This window comes from Periplaneta americana, chromosome 17, assembly GCF_040183065.1.
Source record: "Periplaneta americana isolate PAMFEO1 chromosome 17, P.americana_PAMFEO1_priV1, whole genome shotgun sequence".
NCBI classification, from domain to species: Eukaryota; Metazoa; Arthropoda; class Insecta; order Blattodea; family Blattidae; genus Periplaneta; species Periplaneta americana.
The window spans coordinates 2,172,479-2,194,995 of NC_091133.1; the positions used below are offsets into that span (position 1 = coordinate 2,172,479).

Sequence of the window (22,517 nt, forward strand, 5' to 3'; positions counted from 1 at the left end):
TCAGAGTCTAAGGAAGAAATAAGTCGAAGGCAGGATCGTAACAGCGTCAGCTCCAACAAGAGATATAGGCCCACCATGTAAGTAACTCGTGTATGTATGTATATATTTAATAAAAGTATAGTTTCATTCACAACTAATTCAATCTAGAAGCTAAGTTCAGTAACCATGTAGTTTTCCTATAATACCCTGAGAGTCCCAGCTGTTTCAGTAAAGTTGTTTCTTTTCCATTTTAAAGGTATAATTGCGATGTCAGAAGTCCTGACAAGTGTGAGTGGGAGCCATCCGACCTAAGTTAACGGGTGGTAGTAAACTTGCGGGGATGCTACAGTGAAAATGGCGGGTGTCTGAGCCCCTTCGTTCTCCTTGTGTACAGTAAAGTCTGTTTTGGAAAGCCAAAATTACCATTTTTTAAACTTTGCCCGCCCTATACTGTTCACTGGTCTGGGGGCAGAGGGTCGCCCTTCACACTACAGATGGAGTTCGAGGAACTCTATTCGCCGCAGTTATCAGCTTTGATCTCGTTACACACACGGTGGAGTTATGGCGGCGAGAAAGTTGGCGGGATAGAGGTTTAACGCCTTGGCACTTTTTTTTCTCGAAAATCAGCTTGTGTTCGGGATAGACCTTGACTTTCCAAAACAGACTTTACTCCACACAACGGGAACGAAGGGGCTCAGACACCCGCCATTTTCACTGCAGCATCCCCACATGTTTACTACGAATCATCAGTAAAACCGAGCATATCCATTTCCCTTTACCCTGCCCTTCTTTATTTGGCCTACCTAAAATGTTTTAGTTTCTAATCTCCGGAAATAATGTCGATATCGAGAAACGGGATGCGGCGTTGTATTCCCCCTTGAATCACTCCAGATACAGCAGCATGAAAATGGGAATCCCGAACACAAGCTGATTTTCGAGAAAAAATAGCTAGAAACTTCTATTCCGCCAACATTCTCGGGCATAACTCCGCCCTATGTGTAGCGAGAGCAAAGTTGATAATTGCGGCGATGAGAGCCCCTCGAACTCCATCTGTAGTGTAAAGGAGAACTCCCCCGCGGGCATATGGACGGTAGAGATCGGCAAAGTTGCAAAAAATCGTTTTTTTTTTACTTTCCAAAACAGACGTTTCTGTACACAAGGAAAACAAAAGGGCTCAGAGATCTGGCCTTTTCACTCTAGCATCCTCGCGTGTTTACTTATAATCACCAACAGAATGAGCAAATCCGTTGCACTTTTTCCAGCTTTATTTTTGTGTCTAACAAAAATATTTCAGCCTCAAGTGTGCGGAAAGAACGTCGATATCGAGGAACAGGCTGTGTTGTTGGCACTCCCACATACCGCAACGTACACTGAGGGAGAGGGAACTTTGCGGAATTAAATATTCGCTGCAGCTGTGAAAATTTCGCGTTGCTACGAGGAGACTTTTATTCTAATTATCCGATATGTAATTTGTATCATCTCACTGTTGATATGACGAAGTTGCGATAAAATGCACATATTTTCATTTTAATTTAAATTAACAAATTGAAAAGCTCTCTTACTTAGAATAGTAATAACTTGAGTTAAATTATATAGTAGTCTTTTGTTTGAGAAATTAATATTCACCATGACGAACAGTGCGACCAACAACAGGTAATTAATAATGCAACTTGGGTTTATTAGAAAGTACAAATTTTAGATATAATTACGTATTACTACAATTTCAGAGAAATTGTCAGCACCACAATCACCACTTGAATAAAATAACATATCTTCAACTTTTGGAAAACATAAAGAAAAAGGACACAACTACAGAAACAATGAAATTACTAGCAATAAGAACTATAATTATATCCAAAGTCATAGCGGTTAATTATTAGCGGAGATGAATCGCTGGAACAAAACAATATTACTGGCTCTGGTATTTATTGTGATCTTAGCTTACACAGCGATGGTGAATCAGAAACTACTAATACTGGTGTAGAAGTAGTTTACAAAAATTTATTTACCAAAGTACCATACTTTGTGATTAAAACATGTAATTCAGGCTCCTGTTTCATTAACTACACAAGACAAAACAGTAAGAGAAATCGATACCAGAATTAATTTTCTACAAAAACAGAAAAAAATAGTTGCTTTAAAAAGGATACCTTCCCATTGTGGATAGCATGGAAAAGCATACTTTCTAACAAAGAAAGAGCCGCATTCTAACAAAGATTTCGCATTGTTCAGCAATATTAATAAAGAAGAAATATAAACATACGGTATTAAATAACATTTTTATGTTACTGAAACTGAGTCCTGGTGCGAAATTTAAAATAAACAAAATCTGATTCCTAATCTTCCAAGAACAGAAGTAGGTTAGCAACTAGATATAAATGGCAGCGCGTCTCTACAGATTTTGAATTTATACATCACCAAAATGTTTTCTGCAGAGGAGGCGATTAAACTATGACACTGCAACACATTCCAAGCCATCAAGAAATCAGATAACTAACATCACAGATGTTCAATTCAATAATAAAAACAAATGGAGAAATGTAATTGTGAGCACTTGACTGTTTACAAGCAATAATGACTGATGCTTCATTTAGCATGTAGCTAGTCTTTTATTTTGTAAGCTTTTATGACAGTGAAATATTTTAATATCTAAATCACAGTTCTCGTAATTTTTAGTAATACTCGCATCAGCTAATCATATTTTTTAATCTTAAACTCAGGAGGGAGGAAAATTTCTCTCCATGTTACCCTCTGCTAGTGGTGCTGCTTTGCATAGAAAAGGCGGCCTAAAATTTGTACTAACTGACATTTTCTTATCTAAGAATCCACAATGGATGCATGAGCACAAATATGTTAGTTACATTACGTGTGAAGCAATGGGGATCACACATTCAAAATTAAATGTTCTGCTACGAAGTGAACTCTTCATTCCAAACGATTGTGTACAGGCTTAATTATATTATTCAACTAATCTCAAGCATTTATCTTATGTTTGCATGTCAGTAGAATAGTAAATATATAAGGCATTTTTACAAAAAACGTAGTTATGCTAAATCTTACCGGTGTATAGAAAAAATATATTTATGTCATTCAATTTCAGCAAAACACAAATACTTGTAGGATATGAGATTAGACTTAACAGTGCGTGTAGAGATCGCATATCCCTCACAGTATGAGATATTACATTTGAAACGTTCCTCGGAGTATGGAAATCCTCTTTATGGAAATCGAATGGGAAAAACATTTCCCACATGCATCGCATTTCAAGGGTATCACCCCGTATGCTGCACACTATGGCTTCGAAGGTGGGCCGACTGCCTGAAACACTTTCCACAAACGTCACATTTAAACGGTTTCTCGCCAGTATGCTGAAGATTGTGGGTTTTAAGGTGGCACGACTGGGTGAAACACTTCCCGCATTCATGGCACTTGTATGGTTTTTCGCCGGTATGCTGTAGACGATGGCCATTTAGGTGACCAGATCGTGAAAAACCCTTTCCACAAACATCGCATTTGAAAGGCCTCTCGCCCGTATGCAGTAGTTGATGGCTTTTAAGTCGACTAGAAAACACGAAACACTTCCCACACTCCTCGCATTTGAAGGCCTTCTCGTCCCCATGATACAGTTGATGCTTTCTAAGGCTTATCCACTGAGAAAAGCACGTTCCACAAACATCGCATTTAAATGGTTTCTCGCCCGTGTGCAACCGTTTATGGTTTTTAAAGGTAGTCGAATTCGAGAACTGCTTTCCACAATCATCACATTTAAAAGGTTTCTCGCCCGTATGCAACCGTTTATGGTGTTCACAGCTAGTCGACTGCGACAAGTGCTTCCCACAAACAGCGCATTCGAATGGGTTCTGGCCCGTGTGTTTCAGAAGATGGCTTCTGAGAACTCTCGATCGCATGAAACGCTGATCACAAAAAGCGCATTTAAACGGTTTTTCGCCAGTGTGTATACGCACATGGCATTTAAGAGCACCGGCCTCAAAGAAACACTTTCCACACACATCGCATTTGAACGGCTTTTCGCCTGTATGCAGACGCAAATGGCCTTTCAAATGGCCCTTCTGGGAGAAACACTTTCCACAGACATCGCAATTGAATGGCTTTTCTCCGCTGTGCCTGAGAATATGCTTTTTCAAATTACCCGAAGACGAGAAACACTTTTCACATTCATCGCATGAGTATCGTCTTCCATCAGTGTGATTCCGGAAACGTTTTCTAGAAATCTTGGAACGCTTGTCTCTAGTCACGTGGTCTTCATGTGCAATACCGTAAGAAGCCGATGAGACAGCGCTGTCACGGGTATCTGCAACACTATGACGAAACAAGACTGTCAGACTATACTATGATAAAATTAAGAATTGGCAAGGAATCACACACTCCAAATGCAGCAGATTGCTGTTTATAGAAAAATTGTGAAATCTGCATCGCCATATTATGCTGTAATATCACCGTTGCTTACGAGATTATACAAGCTGGCGCATAGCGCTTGAAATGCGGATCCGAAGTGGTTCCCTCGTAACGCCAATTCCGCCGCTCGGAGCGCTGTTCTAGACTAAATATTCACAGCAGAACACTTAAATGACATTGACATTTGGGACATTTAAAGGACTCACCATTGCTTATTAAATGCTTCGTACAATATTTTATGGACAATAGACGTAATTTCCAAACTTCTACGTCTCAATTATATTACAATAAAAGGCAGTCATTCTTGATATTAAAATATATTACATATTATAAACTAAGGTACTACCTTTCTATTGTTTAATTCATACACCGTACCTTTTCGGAAATAATGAAAGAAACTTAATATATTTTACATCAAACTGTAGTCTACACTTTTCACGTGTTCATTTTTTATTATTATTATTATTATTATTATTATTCCAATTAATTAAGGTACTGTATTATCTTCCATTTCCCCGACTTCATAATTTAATTATTTGTAAGTAGGCCTAACTTATCCCTTTCTTTTTTAAAGTGTTATGATTTTTACTAAAGCAAACAGCAGTCACAATACATGATAAGTACAAATGTGCGATTTTCTTTCATAACTTGCAGCGGTGAAATAAATATCTAATAGGCCTGCTGATTAACTTATTACTTACAAATGGCTTTTAAGGAACCCGCAGGTTCATTGCCACCCTCACATAAGCCCGCCACCATCGGTACCTATCCTGTGCAAGATTCAGTAGTGGGTAGCAATAGCAAATGATATGATATTTTAGTGTGTAAACAGTTTTTTAATTAGGAGTTAGAATTAAATTAATTAGGAAGTTAGACTGAAATGTGATTAGAAATGGTTTTCGAATTTGACCATTTCCGAAAACATAAACAAATATCTCAGGAATCTCAGGGACAATATTGTTTAGAATTTGCCGATCATTTGCGCATCTGCTCTCCCCGATCCCCATTTCATTTTTAGTAATGTCTGAATCTCACTCCACTGAGCTGTTTTCTGTCGTCAATCATGACAGGTCAATTTAATGAAAACATAAAGTAAAATTTTCGGTACACCATGCAGTGATAATTGTACTTTATCACAACGAATAATTGTAGTAATTATTATTTATTTATTTATTATTCGTAATGTCGTAATAATATTTGATTTGGCTTGGAGGATGAGGGGAGTATGTTACACTAAACTCGGCATGCTCAACATTAAAATCGCATTGCTGCGTATGTTGTATCCTAAATAATGCAAATCGTATATGTGTCAATATTCAGCAGTAATAATTAACTATTGTCGTGGAATATTGCTTATGTAGTATCGAGTGACGTCGCCAGGATCAGAGCAAGGGGGGTGCGGATGGGGTGCGATCTGTAAAAATGTGGTACATAAAATATCCAAAATGTTCTTTCATGCACTTGCGCGCATACTATACATCTGTTTATTATTATTATTATTATTATTATTATTATTATTATTATTATTATAGCTCATCACATCCATTATGATACACTATGGGACGTAGTTTTCTCAAATCCAAAAAATTGTTTGTTTGATTTTGTTCTTCAAAATAATTTATGCCTAGTATTTTGTTAATAAATTGCCCTTTGGGGTGCTCCGATTTTTTATGGGGTGCTTGCGCATCCTTTCGCACCACCCAGCGACGTTCCTGGTTGTATCCTAAATAATGCAAATCGTATATGTGTCAATATTCAGCAGTAATAATTAACCATTGTCGTGGAATATTTCGCCACTATAAATGATGATGGTAAATCATACTCTTTTCCTCGAATAACGCTACTGATAGCCTTAAGGTAAGACAAGCTAAGAACTATATTAATTTGATTTTGATGATGATGATGATAATAATAATAATGTCTGAAAGTAGCAGAAACCGGTAGTTCACTTTCAGCAATTATAACAAATTAGAGGGAACGAAATCTGAAGGAAGAACACGGAACTGAAAACAATCAACTTGCCAAAGTAAATGAACCAGATGAACAATGTAGTTTAAAGAAAAATAGTTAATTCAACAAATTCAGACTTTCGGGAAACAAAATTGTAAATTCTATTATATGACGCTGATAATCTGCATACTGATATTTAACAAGTCATTAATAAATCTCAAATAAGACTGTAATATGCTTGGCATATTTATAATTTTCGTACTCGATCAGTAATGCACAATTACTCAAACTATTTTCACGATACACAATGCTTAGTAATGGGACTATTCATCATTTCTTAGTACAGCGATGCGAACCTAGCGGCAGAAATTGTCACGACTCTCAGAGACCTACTCTCGATAGTGCTATGCGCCAGCTTGTGTAATTTCGTAAGCAACGAATATCACCATGCTCGTCGCGCTGCATGCTGGGAATTCACACTGAAGCTAGCAGACTATTGACAAGCGGGAATGCATCAAGATAGACATGGAAGACAATTATTCTACACAGCATTTGAGGATGAGGCAGGAATGCAATTTCGTAATACCAGATACTAAACAGGGCCATACAATCACAATTTTGAACAAATACCATCCCCTTAATACTTATGTGGATCATTCAGCATTATTCTATGTAAAATTTATAAATTAGGAGGCATTCTGATATAGCTAAGTTATTAATATAGGACATTTGATTACATACAAAACAACAATTTGGGAAGTAATTTTTAGACAGATAAGAAACAAACAAGAAAATGAAAGCACAAAAAAAGGTAATACGAATATTATTATAAATTAAAAGGTTTCCATTTTATGCCTTAGGAAAGAAATTAAAAAATATGATTGAGATGAGTGGTTGACTCATTATATTTTCTCTAAACATTAAAGTTGTATTAAAACTCAAGTGCATAAAAATAGTGAGTTAACCAACCAGGAAAGGTGATTTGTAAAGAACCTGAGAATGACAAATTTAATGTTCAAACTATGTAAGTTCAGCCAGACGAGTTAGCTATGCGGTAGCGTGTCTCGTTCTAGACTAGCCAACCTGGGTTCCATTCCCGACGGAGTCAGAGATTTTCGTGTAAAATATCTACCTCTGAATTAGGAGAGGTGGCGGTGCACAACTTCTAACCACTGGATTGTGCAGCAATATGCCTGGGTCAAATCCCAAATCTCTCCGCAGTGCATATGAAGAGAAGGCATATGTCACTGTTGATAGTGATTCGTCCGTCGGATGGGGACGTTAAGCCTGGCGGTCCCCTAGGTGCTATTTGACAGGAGTAGGTTATGTGCCAGCACAGGGTTTCCCTTTCTCCCTTCTTAATTTTCATCATCATCCTCACCCATTCCCTACACTACATTTACACGAACACTTACACATACACTCACCCCAGTGCACAACATAATTCTCCACAGATACACATCATGCATAGCGTGGCTCACCAAAGTGGTATGCAACTTGAAAATGAGTCACCTCCTCCATCTATCCGCAATAAGCGGAACCTGGATCACGTAAGATAAGTGGGTAGATATTGGATACCCTACATAGATAATAATTTATACTGTCACTGTTCATACTGCACCAGAAGGCAGGATACGAGTTTATTGTGGTCACTAGGAAGCATTTTGAAATTAACTGATATCTCGGGTTGTCTGCCGATAATGAGAAATATAAATTAATTTCTTTCTAGTTACCACAGTTTAATAACAGTCTAGTTACCAAAGAAAAAAACATTAGTCACATTTGAGTTACCTTACATCTGCCATCAGACTTGCTTCTTAAGGTATGCATAGACGTTGGAAATGGTGATTTTTGTTGAATAAAATAACCTCATCCTTCTAGTTTCCAAAACTGTATACTTTATATGAAAATTCAGACTGGAAGTGGATTTAATTAAAATGTAAATGCCACTGCGCGCAACTATATGCGTGGTACTGAGCTGCATGAAACATTATTTTTAGTTGGTTATTTAACGGCGTTGTATCAACTATTAGGTTATTTAGCGTCGATGACATTGGTAATAGTGAGATGTTTGGCGAGATGAGGCCGAGGATTCGCCATATATTACCTGACATTCACCTTATGGTTGGGGAAAACCTTGGAAAAAACCCAACCAGGTAATCAGCCCAAGCGGGGATCGAACCCGCGCCCGAGTGCAACTTCAGACCAGCAGGCAAGCGCCTTACCCGACTGAGCAACGCCAGTGGGCTTGTAACAATTTTGTTTATGGTTTGTGGAGTCACAAGTTATTTTTTTCTATGATTTGCTGTGTTTATTATAATGGGTTGAAAACGACGTAATTTTATTATGTAATATTTTAGAGTATTCCATCTTAAGAAAAAAGTATTGGCCATACGGGTCTTGGCTAGTATACTGCTGCCATAAGATGCCTCTGTTGGTAGGACGAGTGAGGTATAGTATCTCTATCTCACTCTCTTCCTAATACGTACGAGGCCTGTCTAAAAAGTATCCGACCTTTAGCCAGAAAAAATATTTCAAATACCTGACGAGGTTGGGACCCTAATCCCCTTCAACGTAGGCCCCTTGTGCTTGCACACACTTAGCCCACCGATCCTTCCACTGCCAGAAACACCTCTGGAAGTCTTCTTTTCGAATGGTGTTCAGCTCCGTCGTCGCGTTCCGCATTATCTCTCTCTACTCTCAAAACGGGATCCTTTCAGTGGTGTCTTCAATTTTGGAAACAACCAGAAGTCTGGTCTGGAGAGTAGGGAGGTTGGCGAACGGTTGTAATTCCATGTTTGGCCAAGAAAGTGTGGATCAATTGGGATGAATGTGCGGGGCGTTGTGATGCAAGTGCCAGTTGTTCACCGTCCACGTGCCTGGTCTTTTGCGCCGAACTGCATCACGGAGTCGCCGGTGAACATCGTGATAGTACTCCTTTGTCACCGTTTGTTCTTCCGGTGCGTATTCGTGATGCACAATTCCACGGACATCAAAGAAAACAGTCAGCATCACCTTGATTTTGCTTTGCACCTGCCGCGCTTTCTTCGGCCTTGGAGACTCGGGATGCTTCCATTGCGACGACTGTCTTTTTGTTTCTGGGTCGTACCCGTACACCCATGACTCATCTCCAGTTATCATGGTGTTGAGAAACCCAGGATCAGTGTTGGTGGTGTCCAGAAGGTCCTGTGCAACATCATGACGAAGGTCTTTTTGTTCCGGGGACAACAACTTGGGCACGAATTTCGCAGCCACTCGGTTCATGTTCAAATCATCACGCAAAATTGCATGTGCAGAATCTTTACTCACTCCAACCCCTTCGGCAATCTCCCACATGGTCAAACGACGATCTGCCATCACCAAATTTCGCACCCTCTCAACAACAGCTGCACTCCGAGCAGTTTGGGGCCTGCCACAACGCTGCTCACTCTCCGCTGATGTGCGACCATCTTTGAATCGGATGAACCACTCCTTAATTTGTGTTACACCCATCGCATCTTCCCCAAACACCTGCTGAATCTTACGAATTGTTTGACTTTGAGAATCACCAAGCTTTTGACAAAATTTGATGCAGTATCTTTGCTCAATTCGTTCAGTCATCTTGCGAGAAAACTAAATCCGACAAACACTTAGAACAGCACCTTACTTGGCGACCACCAGCCAGTGACTGGCACAAGCGAATGCGGTGAAAAAATTCAAGCATGCGCATTACGGTTCCTCCTTCCACCCTGCATAGTGGCGCCGCCTTAGAATCACTACTTTGCGCGGGAAAATTTAAGGTCTGATACATTTTAGACAGGCCTCGTACAGCGTTTTAGCAAGTTTATCGCACAACATAGCTACGTTGAGTCCGTTGAAATGATAAAAAAACCTATTAATGCCATAATGATGCCTGTAAAAACATACATTATATTTTATATACATTATAACTAGACTTCGGATATTTAGGCCATTAACCATAGTGTTCTGCCCAAGGACAAGTATTTCACAGCAAACCTAGCATTCTCCAGTCTTTCCTATTTACTGCCTTCCTCTTTGTCTTCGCATATCATCCATATATCTTAATGTCGTTTATCATCTAATATCTTCTTCTGCCCCGAACTCTTCTCCTGTTCACCATTCCTTCCAGTGCATCCTTCAGTAGGCAGTTTCTTCTCAACCAGTGACTCAGCCAATTCTTTTTCCTCTTTCTGATCAGTTTCAGCATCATTCTTTCTTCATCCACTTTTCCCAACACAGCTTCTGTCCATTTCACACGTTCCATTCTTCTCCATATCCACATTTCAAATGCTTCTATTTGCTTCTCTTCACTTTGTCGTAATGTCCATGTTTCTGCCTCATACATTGCTACACTCCACATAGAGCAGTTCACTAGTCTCTTCCTTAGTTCTTTCTGCAGAGGTCCGCAGAACATGCTCCTTTTTCTATTAAAAGCTTCCTTTGCCATTGCTCTTCTCCTTTTGACTTCTTGGCAGCAGCTCATATCACTGCTTATAGTATACCCCAAGTATTTGAATAATAATAATAATAATAATAATAATAATAATAATAATAATAATAATAATAATAATAGTAATAATAATAAATAATAAGAAGTGCTTATAATACAGATTTAAGATCATGTGCAGCACACGTTCACCGTTATTAAAAATGTTGTTGTTGTTTTCTAATGCCAGGCATTTGACAATCAAGTCATTTGACCTCTTGCACTCCAATATTTTTCAAAGATATTATCATGACCAGCCACTGAAGCACAGATTTTGAGGTGTTTTGAACCAATTTCTTGGTTTGAGTTGCACAATGAGCAGTTAGGGGACTGATACATGTTATTAAAAATGTTAAGAAGTGCTTATAATACTAATTTTGGATTATATACAGTGCACTTTTTCTGTTATTAACTTCACACTATAATCAAACAAGAACCTAAGTTACATACCTAATTTCTTTGTTGTTTTGCTGACAATTAAATTTTGTGTACTCCTTAAAATAAGTGCAGACAATGTTGTTCATGTTTTCACAGTGAGAAATCTTAGCCTTATCTGTACCACCCTTACTTGTCTGTCAAATTTTTCAGCGGGAATGTTCGGCAAGAGAGCAGAAGACTATTCCATCAATTTAGCTGTTACTCCATTATTCGTCAATTAAATATACGGTAATTTTAAAGGTGTAACACAAATTTAGCACATAAAATCGATATAGTTCTCAATTAAATTATGTTCTATGAACTAAAGGAAAATAATTAATACCCAGTTGTCATGAAAAATACTGATAAATAGTTGATGGAACAGCCTCCATAAGTTCAATGCTATTTTCTTATCGTGGAATCCTCTATAGAAAGAGGGAGCATAGTTTTTATGGCAATCAACATAATAAGAAAGGCCAGCCATCTACTTGTACACAATCAAATTTTCATCAAATTCAATGCTTTGCAAGAATTTGGAATGATGGACACAGTGGAAATAGAAGCTGCGAATAAATCCAGATAAATACAGCTCAGCAGGCTCATCGCAGCTGCTGGGTACAGTTATGGAAGAGTTCTCTGCAGATGGCACCCCTGAGGGAGGAAAAAACTTAAATGAGGGTTCCACTTACTCAGCAGAAGGATTTTAACGCTACAAATAAGACTAGCTTGTATGCAAGCAGCGCAGATGATGATTTTGAAGTTCTTCAAGCACATGACTCACTGCATGGTGCCATTGTATCGATTCAGCCGCAGCATCCAGTTCCGATAAGGGTCTATACCTCCATCTCCCTGTGATGTTCAGATTGATGACATCTGTTCGCAATTCATGTGCTTACATCTTTAACCAGAAGGAGACACCACCGTCGATTCCGACTCACCAAGGAGCCATCTATCTGAGGGAGCTACACTCCCCCAATCTGCTGCAGTCCACTTATTGAAGCCCCTGCGGCTTCTACGGATAAGTGTAGCTCCCGCACACAGATGCCATCTGTAGGCAAATCCTGGAACCATGTCTGTCACGTCTTGGTCAACCTGTAGCTATTAAAGATCAATGATGAAATGAAGGTCAAATGAGTCTGAGGTACAATGCTGGAAGTTTTTGGGTTATTTTACGACGCTGTATCAACATCTAGGTTATTTAGCGTCTGAATGAAATGAAGGTGATAATGCCGGTGAAATGAGTCCAGGGTCGAGCACTGAAAGTTACCCAGGATTTGCTCGTATTGGGTTGAGGGGAACCCCTGCTGTAATTATCCAGCAATTCTGCTTCAAGTGGTTGAGGGAAACCCTAAGAAAAAATCCCAGCCAGGTAAGTTGTGCCAAACATCATTTAAACCGGGCCTGCTCATTTCATGGTCAGGCAAGCTAACCATTACTCAACAGCGGCAAACTAGAGTAACAGTGCCGATAATGACAACTTTGAAACCAAAATATGCAGAAACAATTAAGCAAGACACTCACCTCCCACTGTCTTCTACCATTACTTGCAGCTCCAGCTCGTCCTTTACGGTGCCCGGAGCACACAACTCTTCCTAAAATTAGGAATAGCACAAATTACGTCATTAAATAGTCCACCAATTACACTGAACTACATTAAATCGTAATAAGTCCCAAAGAATTTATGTGGAAGATAATTCTTAGATTTTCCATATGATTCTTGTCTTCTTTATTCTGTAACATTTGAAATAACTGCTGTTAGTTGAATTATCTGTCAAGGAATGTTTTGTTTTTCAGTCACCCAGAAGTCCACAGAGTTGTAAAGCAGTCAGCCTGCAGCTCGCTTCGAACTCGAGACAATGAAATCTGAGCTATAGCCTTCCTCTTTCCGACCCTATTTGATAATAGTAGATTATGCAACGAGCCTATAATGAAGGTAATTAAGAAGCGAGTATGGATATTTATGAAACGAGCACAAGCGAGTTTCATAATTTTCATACGAGCTTCTTAATTACCATTATAGGCGAGTTTCATACGACTTTTTATGCTCGGCCATATTTCTAACTTGATATTATTAATTTTCTTTGTATCTGACCTTGATCTATGTCCCATATGTTGTGAGATGTGCGCAGACGCGAAAGTATTGATTTTTTCCGAGGAAGAGATGTTCACATTGACCTTGCTAGGCCATAAGAACCTACAGAGATAACATTGAAATTAAATTAGACATTGTAAAACGAGATGACAAATTGAATTTATTTGAATATTATTTACAATTAACGCTAATTATTATAGTAACAGAACATAACCTTCTGCGACAGTATTGGATTTCCAGCCTCCGTGACTTTTCGCTAATTCTCTTTCGATTGCATATCCGAGAATAATCGATACTTGCGGTTTTATAACGGTAGAAAGCTGACATGTCATTGGCTGAACAGTTGTAACCTGAGTCGTCATTGGCTGAAAGACCTGACCTTTAATGAGTAGGTGTACTTTAATGACATGCATTAAAGGTCTGCTACCAGGTGTATAATTACTACATTTCGGCATGGTCGAGCATAAACAGATATATTACGATGTCCAGAAGATTCGCTTGGATAACATTAACCATTTTTTCTCCAAATAATGCATGAAAACACAATATATTCCTTTACCTTATATACACAATGTAATATATTTGCTGTAAATAATCTTATCCAATTACTCTGATTATTTTCAAAATAAGAATATTACCACACTAAAGTGTTCACATTCAAATATGAAAAGTAAAATTAGAAAAAAAAATACTCTTATTTCATAACACATTACATCACTCATTCAATGTAAAGTTAAACGAAATGACAATTTTAGACACTACTAACATTCATTCATATAATGGAATATCTTAATTAAACTATTCATTGGATATTCAAGTAAGTCGTTATTCATGATAGTGAACATTTCTCTTCTTTACTACATACTTGCTTTGTTTTTATAATATATTTTACATGCAATAACAATATTACTTTTTAACTTGCAACTGCATGTTTCACAGAGCTTTAGTAACACAACTTAGACTTGAGTTCTTATATAAGCCGCTGTTTTTTAATATTTGTCAATGTAGCATTTTGTTTTAATAATAATTTAATTTACCTCTATGTCACTGTGAAGGAAAAGCACATTCTTTACAGTTGCTACTGAATTGACAACAGAAACTGCAGCTCCGCACCAGTAAACTACCACTTCCAGGTACGCTCTGCTCTCCCACCTCAGCCTCGCAATGCCTGTGTCGCATCTTATCTGATCTATCTGCGCTTCTGGCAATATTTATGAGCTCACACTTTACATCCTGCTAGCTAATGGGAGTTTGAAAAGGCTTATATAACTGAATTTTATTTATAATATAAACATACTGACAATTTTACGTTGTATGAATGCAGCACGAGGTACTAAAGGATAATAATAATCATCATTATCCACTCTTAAAGCATTAAATGAGGCATAAGCAAGCGGAGGAGGGCTGTCAATTATTTAGTAAACGGGAATCATTTTACGAAAATTCTAAAAAATGGAGGACGTTGTGCTTTGGTTAAAAATGTTTTGAGGAAATTCAAATTTTTGTGCATAAGTACTGGCACATAATACAACTTTTTTCCGTAACCAACTTTGAATGTCCAAACAAAAAATTTAGCCTATTTTCGACTCACCCTAATAAACAATGAAAAAAATAATTATGTATTACATCAACTGCAATTTCATTAGCAATCCAAAACTGATTCGGCATATATTTAATATCTAACAGATTAAGAGATTTCTGTGAGTGGGATTAGTATTGTCTGATTCATTTATTATAATAGATTTATGTGCTCGTTAAGAAATGAGGAGTTCTTGATTTTAAATTTTAGCAACTGCTACTTTAGCGACGCAGGACCTATGTCATTATCAAATTTTTTTCATCTAAAAACTCTGCTATAAACTGGAGCTGAGAGTAATCACTCAAGCTTTTTTTATTTTATTTTTTTTTTTAGTAGGTTATTTTACGACGCTTTATCAACAGCTTTGGTTATTTAGCGTCTGAATGAGATGAAGGTGATAATGCCGGTGAAATGAGTCCTGGGTCCAACACCGAAAGTTACCCAGCATTTGCTCATATTGGATTGAGGGAAAACCCGGAAAAAACCTCAACCAGGTAACTTGCCCCGACCGGGAATCGAATCCGGGCCACCTGGTTTCGCGGCCAGACGCGCTGACCGTTACTCCACAGGTGTGGACGCACTCAAGCTGCAGTACAGTCGAGAAAAAGTTATTATAATTATATATCAGAATAAACATGAGAAAGTGTGAAAGTTACAATTACGTGTTTAATGATTGCAATTTCGAGAATGACAGATATTCATAAGATTATTTATATTTTGCATGTATTGACATTAAGTTCAATTCGGTAGTCTCGATGAAAGTAAATGCTATGCACACTAGATTTATGTATGGAAGACATTTCCTTATAAATCAGCTCTAAAGAGAAATAAAATATCTCCCAAGATTGAGTCACAACAATTCGACATTACCAAAGGTGCAAAATTCTCAGCTCCTTGGTAAAATATAGCATTTTATTTTGCAGAAACCTAAAGTATTTCAGAATGGTGAGGAAAATATGCAGCCACTATTTATTTCATTAATTGGTAGCATAAAAGCATATTGCAGAATTAAAATGGACGTGTGTCCTGTGTCCCTAAACACAACTTCCCCTGGAATGTATGTACATATGTATGTATCCTTTGCAAAGAAGGATATGCATTCAAACTTTGCTTTTACATTTAGAGATTGAAATTACATCCTGTTCAACATTGTACTACTGCAACAAGCAACCCACCAATTCCTAAATTTCAGTTAACACTCTGATAGACTGAGGCACTGCTACTACATTGGGACAGACGCAACGGAATACCAATTATGTAGGCTACTGTAATAATATCTGTGCATCTCATGATCTCCACTTACTTGAACTTCACACTTCACCATAGTGAAGCTAATTGGCACTTCAGAATCCTCAACTTTTATCTGCGATGTGAATTCAGAGTCATGGTCCCCGCCTTCCATCACGTGCAGATCCCATAAATTCCCATTCTGGAGAAGATAGAGACATCGTAAATGACTCATTTATTACATTTTGCCGCTCATGACTTCATCTGTTACAAACCGCACTCTGGTGTTCAGACAGACTACTGCACTCTGAAGAAGCTACAAATTATAAAATATCTGAAGGGGAAAAGAGAACCAGACATCGAGATCAGCATACAATGACTAAAAACACGAAATGAGTCCCATCTAAAAGCTAATATAGATGCAATTCACATTTTTAAAAGCACAAACATAAACTATATAAGAGTGCAAATATCCTTTGTAACGGGTTACTTATTATACTGCCCCACCTATCATATTAAATAAAAAAATCAAAAGAACAAAATTCGAAAACTAAATCACTGAAATACACAATATTCAGCCATATGATACTTATAGGCCTTATCTACCATGCGATGGTTATGGCTTTCAAAAGTCTACTAATACATCGATATGGTTTTTAATAATCATTTGATATATGTAATGTCATTCCCTACAAATCTGCCAAATTTAAAAATACTTGCACTGCACACACTATCCAATTCAAGGAAGTCAACAGTCTGTATTATGACGATTTACTATAAATTATTCCTTTATAAAATATCTTCTCTAAATATGAATATACAATAAATTCAAATTCAATGGATTATTTGGAATACTTCCGTATTTTTTACCTTCGCATCTTTTTCCTCAATTTAATCAGGCTACTTCCGTCTCTGTACAAATTATTTACTTACTAATACAATAAACACACACATTTAAAGAATATATATGTGACTATCACTGTGGCCAAAAATTACGAATGAACACTTCGATGTTTCTTCATTCTTGAATCTTGATACCAAAACGAAATCAATACTAACTTCTCCTTGGGTTGTTTTCTTTTGCTACATCCCTTTTTAATACATGGATAGATAGTGGGGTTTAAAAAAGGGCGCGTCTGCTACTATGGCTATTTGTGCCCTTATCTAAAATCCTTCACATAACAGAAACACAATACAATAATCAGAATGCTTAAAAGAAATAAAAGGCGTTGTCACGGTTAAAACGAGGTACACAAATGCACTTTCAAAAAGATGCATAAAAATAGGCCTAATAAAAGTGAGCAGTTCTCAGACCCTACCCAGTATTTAAAAAGAAACAATAAAATAATAAAACAAATTCCGCCAGAAATAACTTATCTGGCGCATTTCTAAAATCCTCGGATGTAAAAGGTCCGAATGTCAAGATTGTTAAAACACATATCTATACTAATAATAAATATGTAGCCGAAATTTTTCTGGTAATTTTCGATTTTCCAAAAATAATTGGTCCTAACATATATAATTAACCACCCTGAAACCGAAAATCGCATTTTTGAAATTTTTGTTTGTATGTCTGTCTGTATGTTTCTTACCTTTTCACGTGATAATGGCTGAACCGATTTATATGAAAATTGGAATATAAATTAAGTTCGCGGTAACTTAGATTTCAGGCTATATGGCATTCAAAATACTTTATTTAAAAGGGGGGTTATAAGGGGGACTGAATTAAATAAATCCAAATATCTCGCTTATTATTGATTTTTGTGAAAAATGTTACATAACAAAAGTTTCTTTAAAAATGATTTCCGATAAGTTTTATTCGTCACAAAATTTTGACAGGACTGATATTTAATGAGATAAATGAGTTTTAAAATTAAAATAACGCCATCTAAGACAGTGCAATGAATTAAGAAGAAATGACTTCGTCTATAAGGGGCCTCGGACAACAACAATCAAAACAGGGGCCTTGGACATCAACAATCAAAAGCTATTAAACATAGCCTACAAAGAATGTTTCTGTGTTTGTATGAAGTAATATCAGAAGCTAAATTAACCGATTTGTATAATTAATTATTTCACCATTGGAAAGTATAGTTTCTCTAGATGGAGATAATGCTATAATGTTATTACAGTAATGTCTGAGTAAATCGAGGAAGGTAAGATTAAAATAGCTTCTTAAACACAGAAAATTTGATAGGCTATTTTGTACATTCGTTTTCTGTACTTCTTAAAATAATATTTATGTACACTCATTTTAATCTCAGAGAATTAACGAACAACGAGAGTGTATTGATTTAGTATGCAGTAATAGTACGTTAGCTTAGCAATCCATTATTTTATAATTCAAATTTTAACTATGTTCAATTGAATCGTGTTAAAATACATAAAATATATATGCAGTAAATGCAATGCAAAAAAAATTGAGTAATGAGCGAAGCAGATTATCTTGCGCTGTTGTAAAAGTTGTTCCCTGGATCAAACGTCCTATTTTAATTATGTAATTACTTTATATTTATTTCTAACAGGTGCAGCGGAGTGCACGGGTACGGCTAGTACAAAATAACAAATGTAACCTCCGGATGTAAAGGGTCTGGAGGATAAGTAAAACGGGTCAATAAAAAAAGATGTATTGGCAAGAGAGACATTTCAAAAATCAGAAAGACTGTGCTCAGTGGTTCAGTCCATCTGTCTCGCTTACACAGTAAACGGTAAGCCTTGGACACGGGCTGTTCCACCAGCTCTGATTGGATCTCTTCATCAGACATACAATCTAGAGAATCTGTATGCACAACTCCTCGCGTGGTGTTCAGCGAGGGTTGTCGCTCAACTCTGATGGGGTACGACCCCAACAACTTCGCTCTCAACAGCGTCTCACTCTGTTTTGCGGATGCAGTCTCAACAAGGAGACTGCCGTTGCGGAGTCGAGTTGCATTTCTGACCTTGCCAACGAGTCCACAGAGAGCGCGTCTCACGTAGAATGGACTGATGTATTTCATAGTTTTTTCGGTTCCGTCCAAGGCGATACTAATAATCCTTGCAGGCGGCACTTTAACTGTTACTTTCTCAGGGTCAAAGTCCATTGCAGTGTTCGTCATATGACCACCAGTCGCATTGTCTTTTCCTAACATTGGTTTCGTAAGCTGTTGCTTCTCTAATGGAGGGGAAGAGGAGCACGAGGACATTTTAACTGCCCTGTCAGCAGTGGGGACTAAGAAAACGACATCTCAGCAGTAATACGTTGGAGTGATATATCCCACCATTGCAGAAAACATTTCACAGAATCCCAAAACCAACTCTGAGGAAACCTGGGCTTCTGCGGAACAGTTGGAGAAGCAATACTTTAGTATTATTCAATGTGATAAATACACAATGGAAGATATTGTTCTTTCCATGTTATGATACAGTGTTATACAGGCCACAATGTCTTCCACTTTACCTTTAGAAAGATCTTCTTGTCTTCTACATTTGTTCCATCACTTGTATGCAAGTCCAATAGGTCGATGCCAGGTTCCATCTTGATCATATCCATTGCAACTGAAAGAGGAGAGTCAGGCAATGACAGTCATTTGTACTTTAAAGTAGACTTATTATCAGTTGGTAAGACTTATTGGGATATTTCCAGAAATTCTACACCATGGGAGGCAATACTTCTTTTGGTAACTGGGTAGAAAATGTTGGTCAATATGAAGGACATCAATGACATCATCGAGGATCAGTGATAGGTTAGGTTTGGTCTGTTGGGGTTTCTGGTTTGCCTTGGATATTACACGTTTTTGGTAGGCATACCAAAAGCCTGAACAAACTACACTGACCGGCATTTTTTATTACTCGACCGAGGCCAGTAGAGTCCAGCAGCCCGGAGCGCCACTTGTACTGCTCCTGCATTCATGTAGCGTCACCGCTATAAGCCCGCGGCTCCACTTGCCTCGGTCGAGTAATACCTTTGTCACATGTAATATACTGTGTTCGTAATTTAGACACCTGTGGCAGCACCATCTAGCTAGTGGAACAGTTAGTACCAGTGGTTTATACTAGACCAGAAGTAGCAGTGCTACAGATGCTTCCAGAATCTTCTAAAACAAAAGACGCTTAAAAACCATGGAGACAGACAGCCAAGTGTGGGCTGTTACGCTATTATATTTGGATTAGCAAAGTTTAATTATGTATTTAGATTTAAGTTCAGATAATACAGTTTTCATTCCGGACATTCCCACATTCCCAACACCCTTCTTTTTTGTTTCAATGGAATGTCACATGGATATACTGTAGTCATGAGCAAATGGTTTTGTGTTGCAGCAACACATTTTTATTAAAGATATTAAAGGTATATTTTTGTTAAAGGTAAAAGAGAAGATGGAAATGATAAAATAAAAGAACTTAGATGGGAAACTTTGGAAAACAGACGTAGGAAAACTAGAATAACATCATTGTATAGAGCACATCTAGGTCAGAAAGCATAGGTAGACATAACGGCTCGGTTAGAAAAGCCAACGAACTATGGTAGGAACGATCATGACTTTAAGGGGAGAGGATGGTATTTTTTTTAACTTTTTTCCTATTTGGTGTAAAATATTAATTTTTTGTATGTAGAGAGCTCATAGCTGTGGCAACTTAACCAAATAAAAATATTTTGAAAAAAGTTATTTGGGGGTCCAAATTTGAAAAAAATATACCCAATGCAGGATTGTACTAAAACCGATATATCTAAACCATTTTTAAAGATAGATTCAAACAGTTTTTTGCAATGTATTTGCAAAAGCATGTTCTACAAACTATCTAACAGAATTTTGATATTAGTCCGTACGTTTGTAAAATAAACAATTAAAATTTAATAACAATTTTCTGAATTCCTTTCTTGCAAACAAACGGACGTATTTTTAAAATGAAATCAATTAACAAAATTCTGTTATAGAGAAAAGTTTCCTAATAGTCTAAAGAATGTGTGTTCTAAATTTCATGCATGTATGTTTAATAGTTCAGAAATTATATCCATTTTTGTCTGGCAATGTAGCAAAGAAAATGAAGTTACTGGAAACCGATAAAAGTGGGCGTGTGATTTAAAAATCCATAGCGCAGGAAGTTTAAAAATGACGTCTCAACATCCGATAAGGGCACAAATACCCACAAAATGTTATGCAATGCATTCCACATATATCAAAGAGTATTTTAAAGAAGAAAAAAATTTTTTTTGAAAATTTAATTTACCGGAAACAACAATAAAAGTGGGCGAATGATTTAAAAATCCATAACGCAGGAAGTTTAAAAATGGCGACTCAACATCTGATAAGGGCACAAATACCCACAAAATGTTATGCTATGCATTCCACACATATCACAGAGTATTTTAAGGATTTTTTTTAATTTACTCATTTTTCACCAAAAAATACCATCCTCTCCCCTTAAAATCAAATGTAGGAAACAGAAAACGGATGTAGGTAAATTCTCATTTTTAAATAGAACTATAAATGATTGGAATGACCTACCTGCAGCGGTCTTTGAGGTCTGTCCTTCCTTAAGGAGATTCAAGAATAACTTAAAAGGTTGTGTATAAAGTGCAAATTAAAAATTAAGGTCACATTTAACATTTAATTTTTTAAGGTGACATGTATTTATCTAGCCTGACGAGTTACTTCCTTGGTTTGAATTGTAAATTATTTAAAAATAGCGTGTAAGAGGGCCTTAGACTAGAAATGTTTAGTTTAAATGTAGTTCTGTTTATAAGTATGCATAAGGGTGTAATTATTTGACTTATTTGAACTGTTGTATCAGTGAAGCGAGGTGAGTCAGTGAAGTTATGGTTTTACAGTGCAGTGAACAGTTCCGATCATTGTGATAATTTATAGCGTCAATGAAATGTGTCCTATAGTGTCAGTGAAATGTGTTATAGAGTGTCAGTGAAATATGTTACAGAGTGTCAGTGAATTGTGTGCTAAAGTGTCAGTGAAATGCGTCATAGTGCCACTACAGGGAGTGAGATGAGAGTAAAGTGAAAGACTATTGAAACTTATGTAGGGCCTATACATAATTAGCCTATGTATGTTGTATTGTAAAATTAGGTATTTTATTTATGTCTTATTATTATTGTGTTAAATTGTATTGTGTATTCTTATTGTATTGTGTATGAAATTGTATATGTATTGTAAAATTGTATTGTGTACTGTAAATTTTATTGTGTATTGCTTATCATTTTATTGTGTATTGTTTATATTGTGTATACCACTGCCACCGGGTTCTTGCCCACTTGCAGTGTAAATAAATACATACATACTTTCCACGTAACTGTAGTTCATTACTTGCCTACGGATCTTAAATAGTACGCCATACTGGCAACAGGAGTTCCCCTCCATTTCCCCTATATGCAGGTCTCCGCA

General features: G+C 37.1%; 1 protein-coding gene across 5 annotated transcripts in view; it reads right to left on the minus strand.

The window, feature by feature from the left end:
• LOC138693334 (zinc finger protein 726-like) overlaps nucleotides 1-22,517 on the minus strand; it is a 117,454-nt gene that overhangs the window by 92,457 nt on the left and 2,480 nt on the right. For 3 of the 5 annotated variants that reach the window (XR_011330289.1, XR_011330290.1, XM_069817242.1), the window contains exons 2-4: nucleotides 19,583-19,680; nucleotides 16,223-16,348; nucleotides 12,770-12,840 (exon numbers count right to left, since the gene is read on the minus strand). Coding sequence is in view for 3 of the 5 variants with exons in the window: in XM_069817242.1 (XP_069673343.1) it covers nucleotides 12,770-12,840; nucleotides 16,223-16,348; nucleotides 19,583-19,680 (295 nt within the window). In the remaining 2 variants the exon portion in view is untranslated. Of the gene's footprint in view, nucleotides 1-1,471; nucleotides 4,300-12,769; nucleotides 12,841-16,222; nucleotides 16,349-19,582; nucleotides 19,681-22,517 lie in introns of those variants that run through there. The other 2 variants (XM_069817239.1, XM_069817240.1) reach the window with 1 other exon arrangement.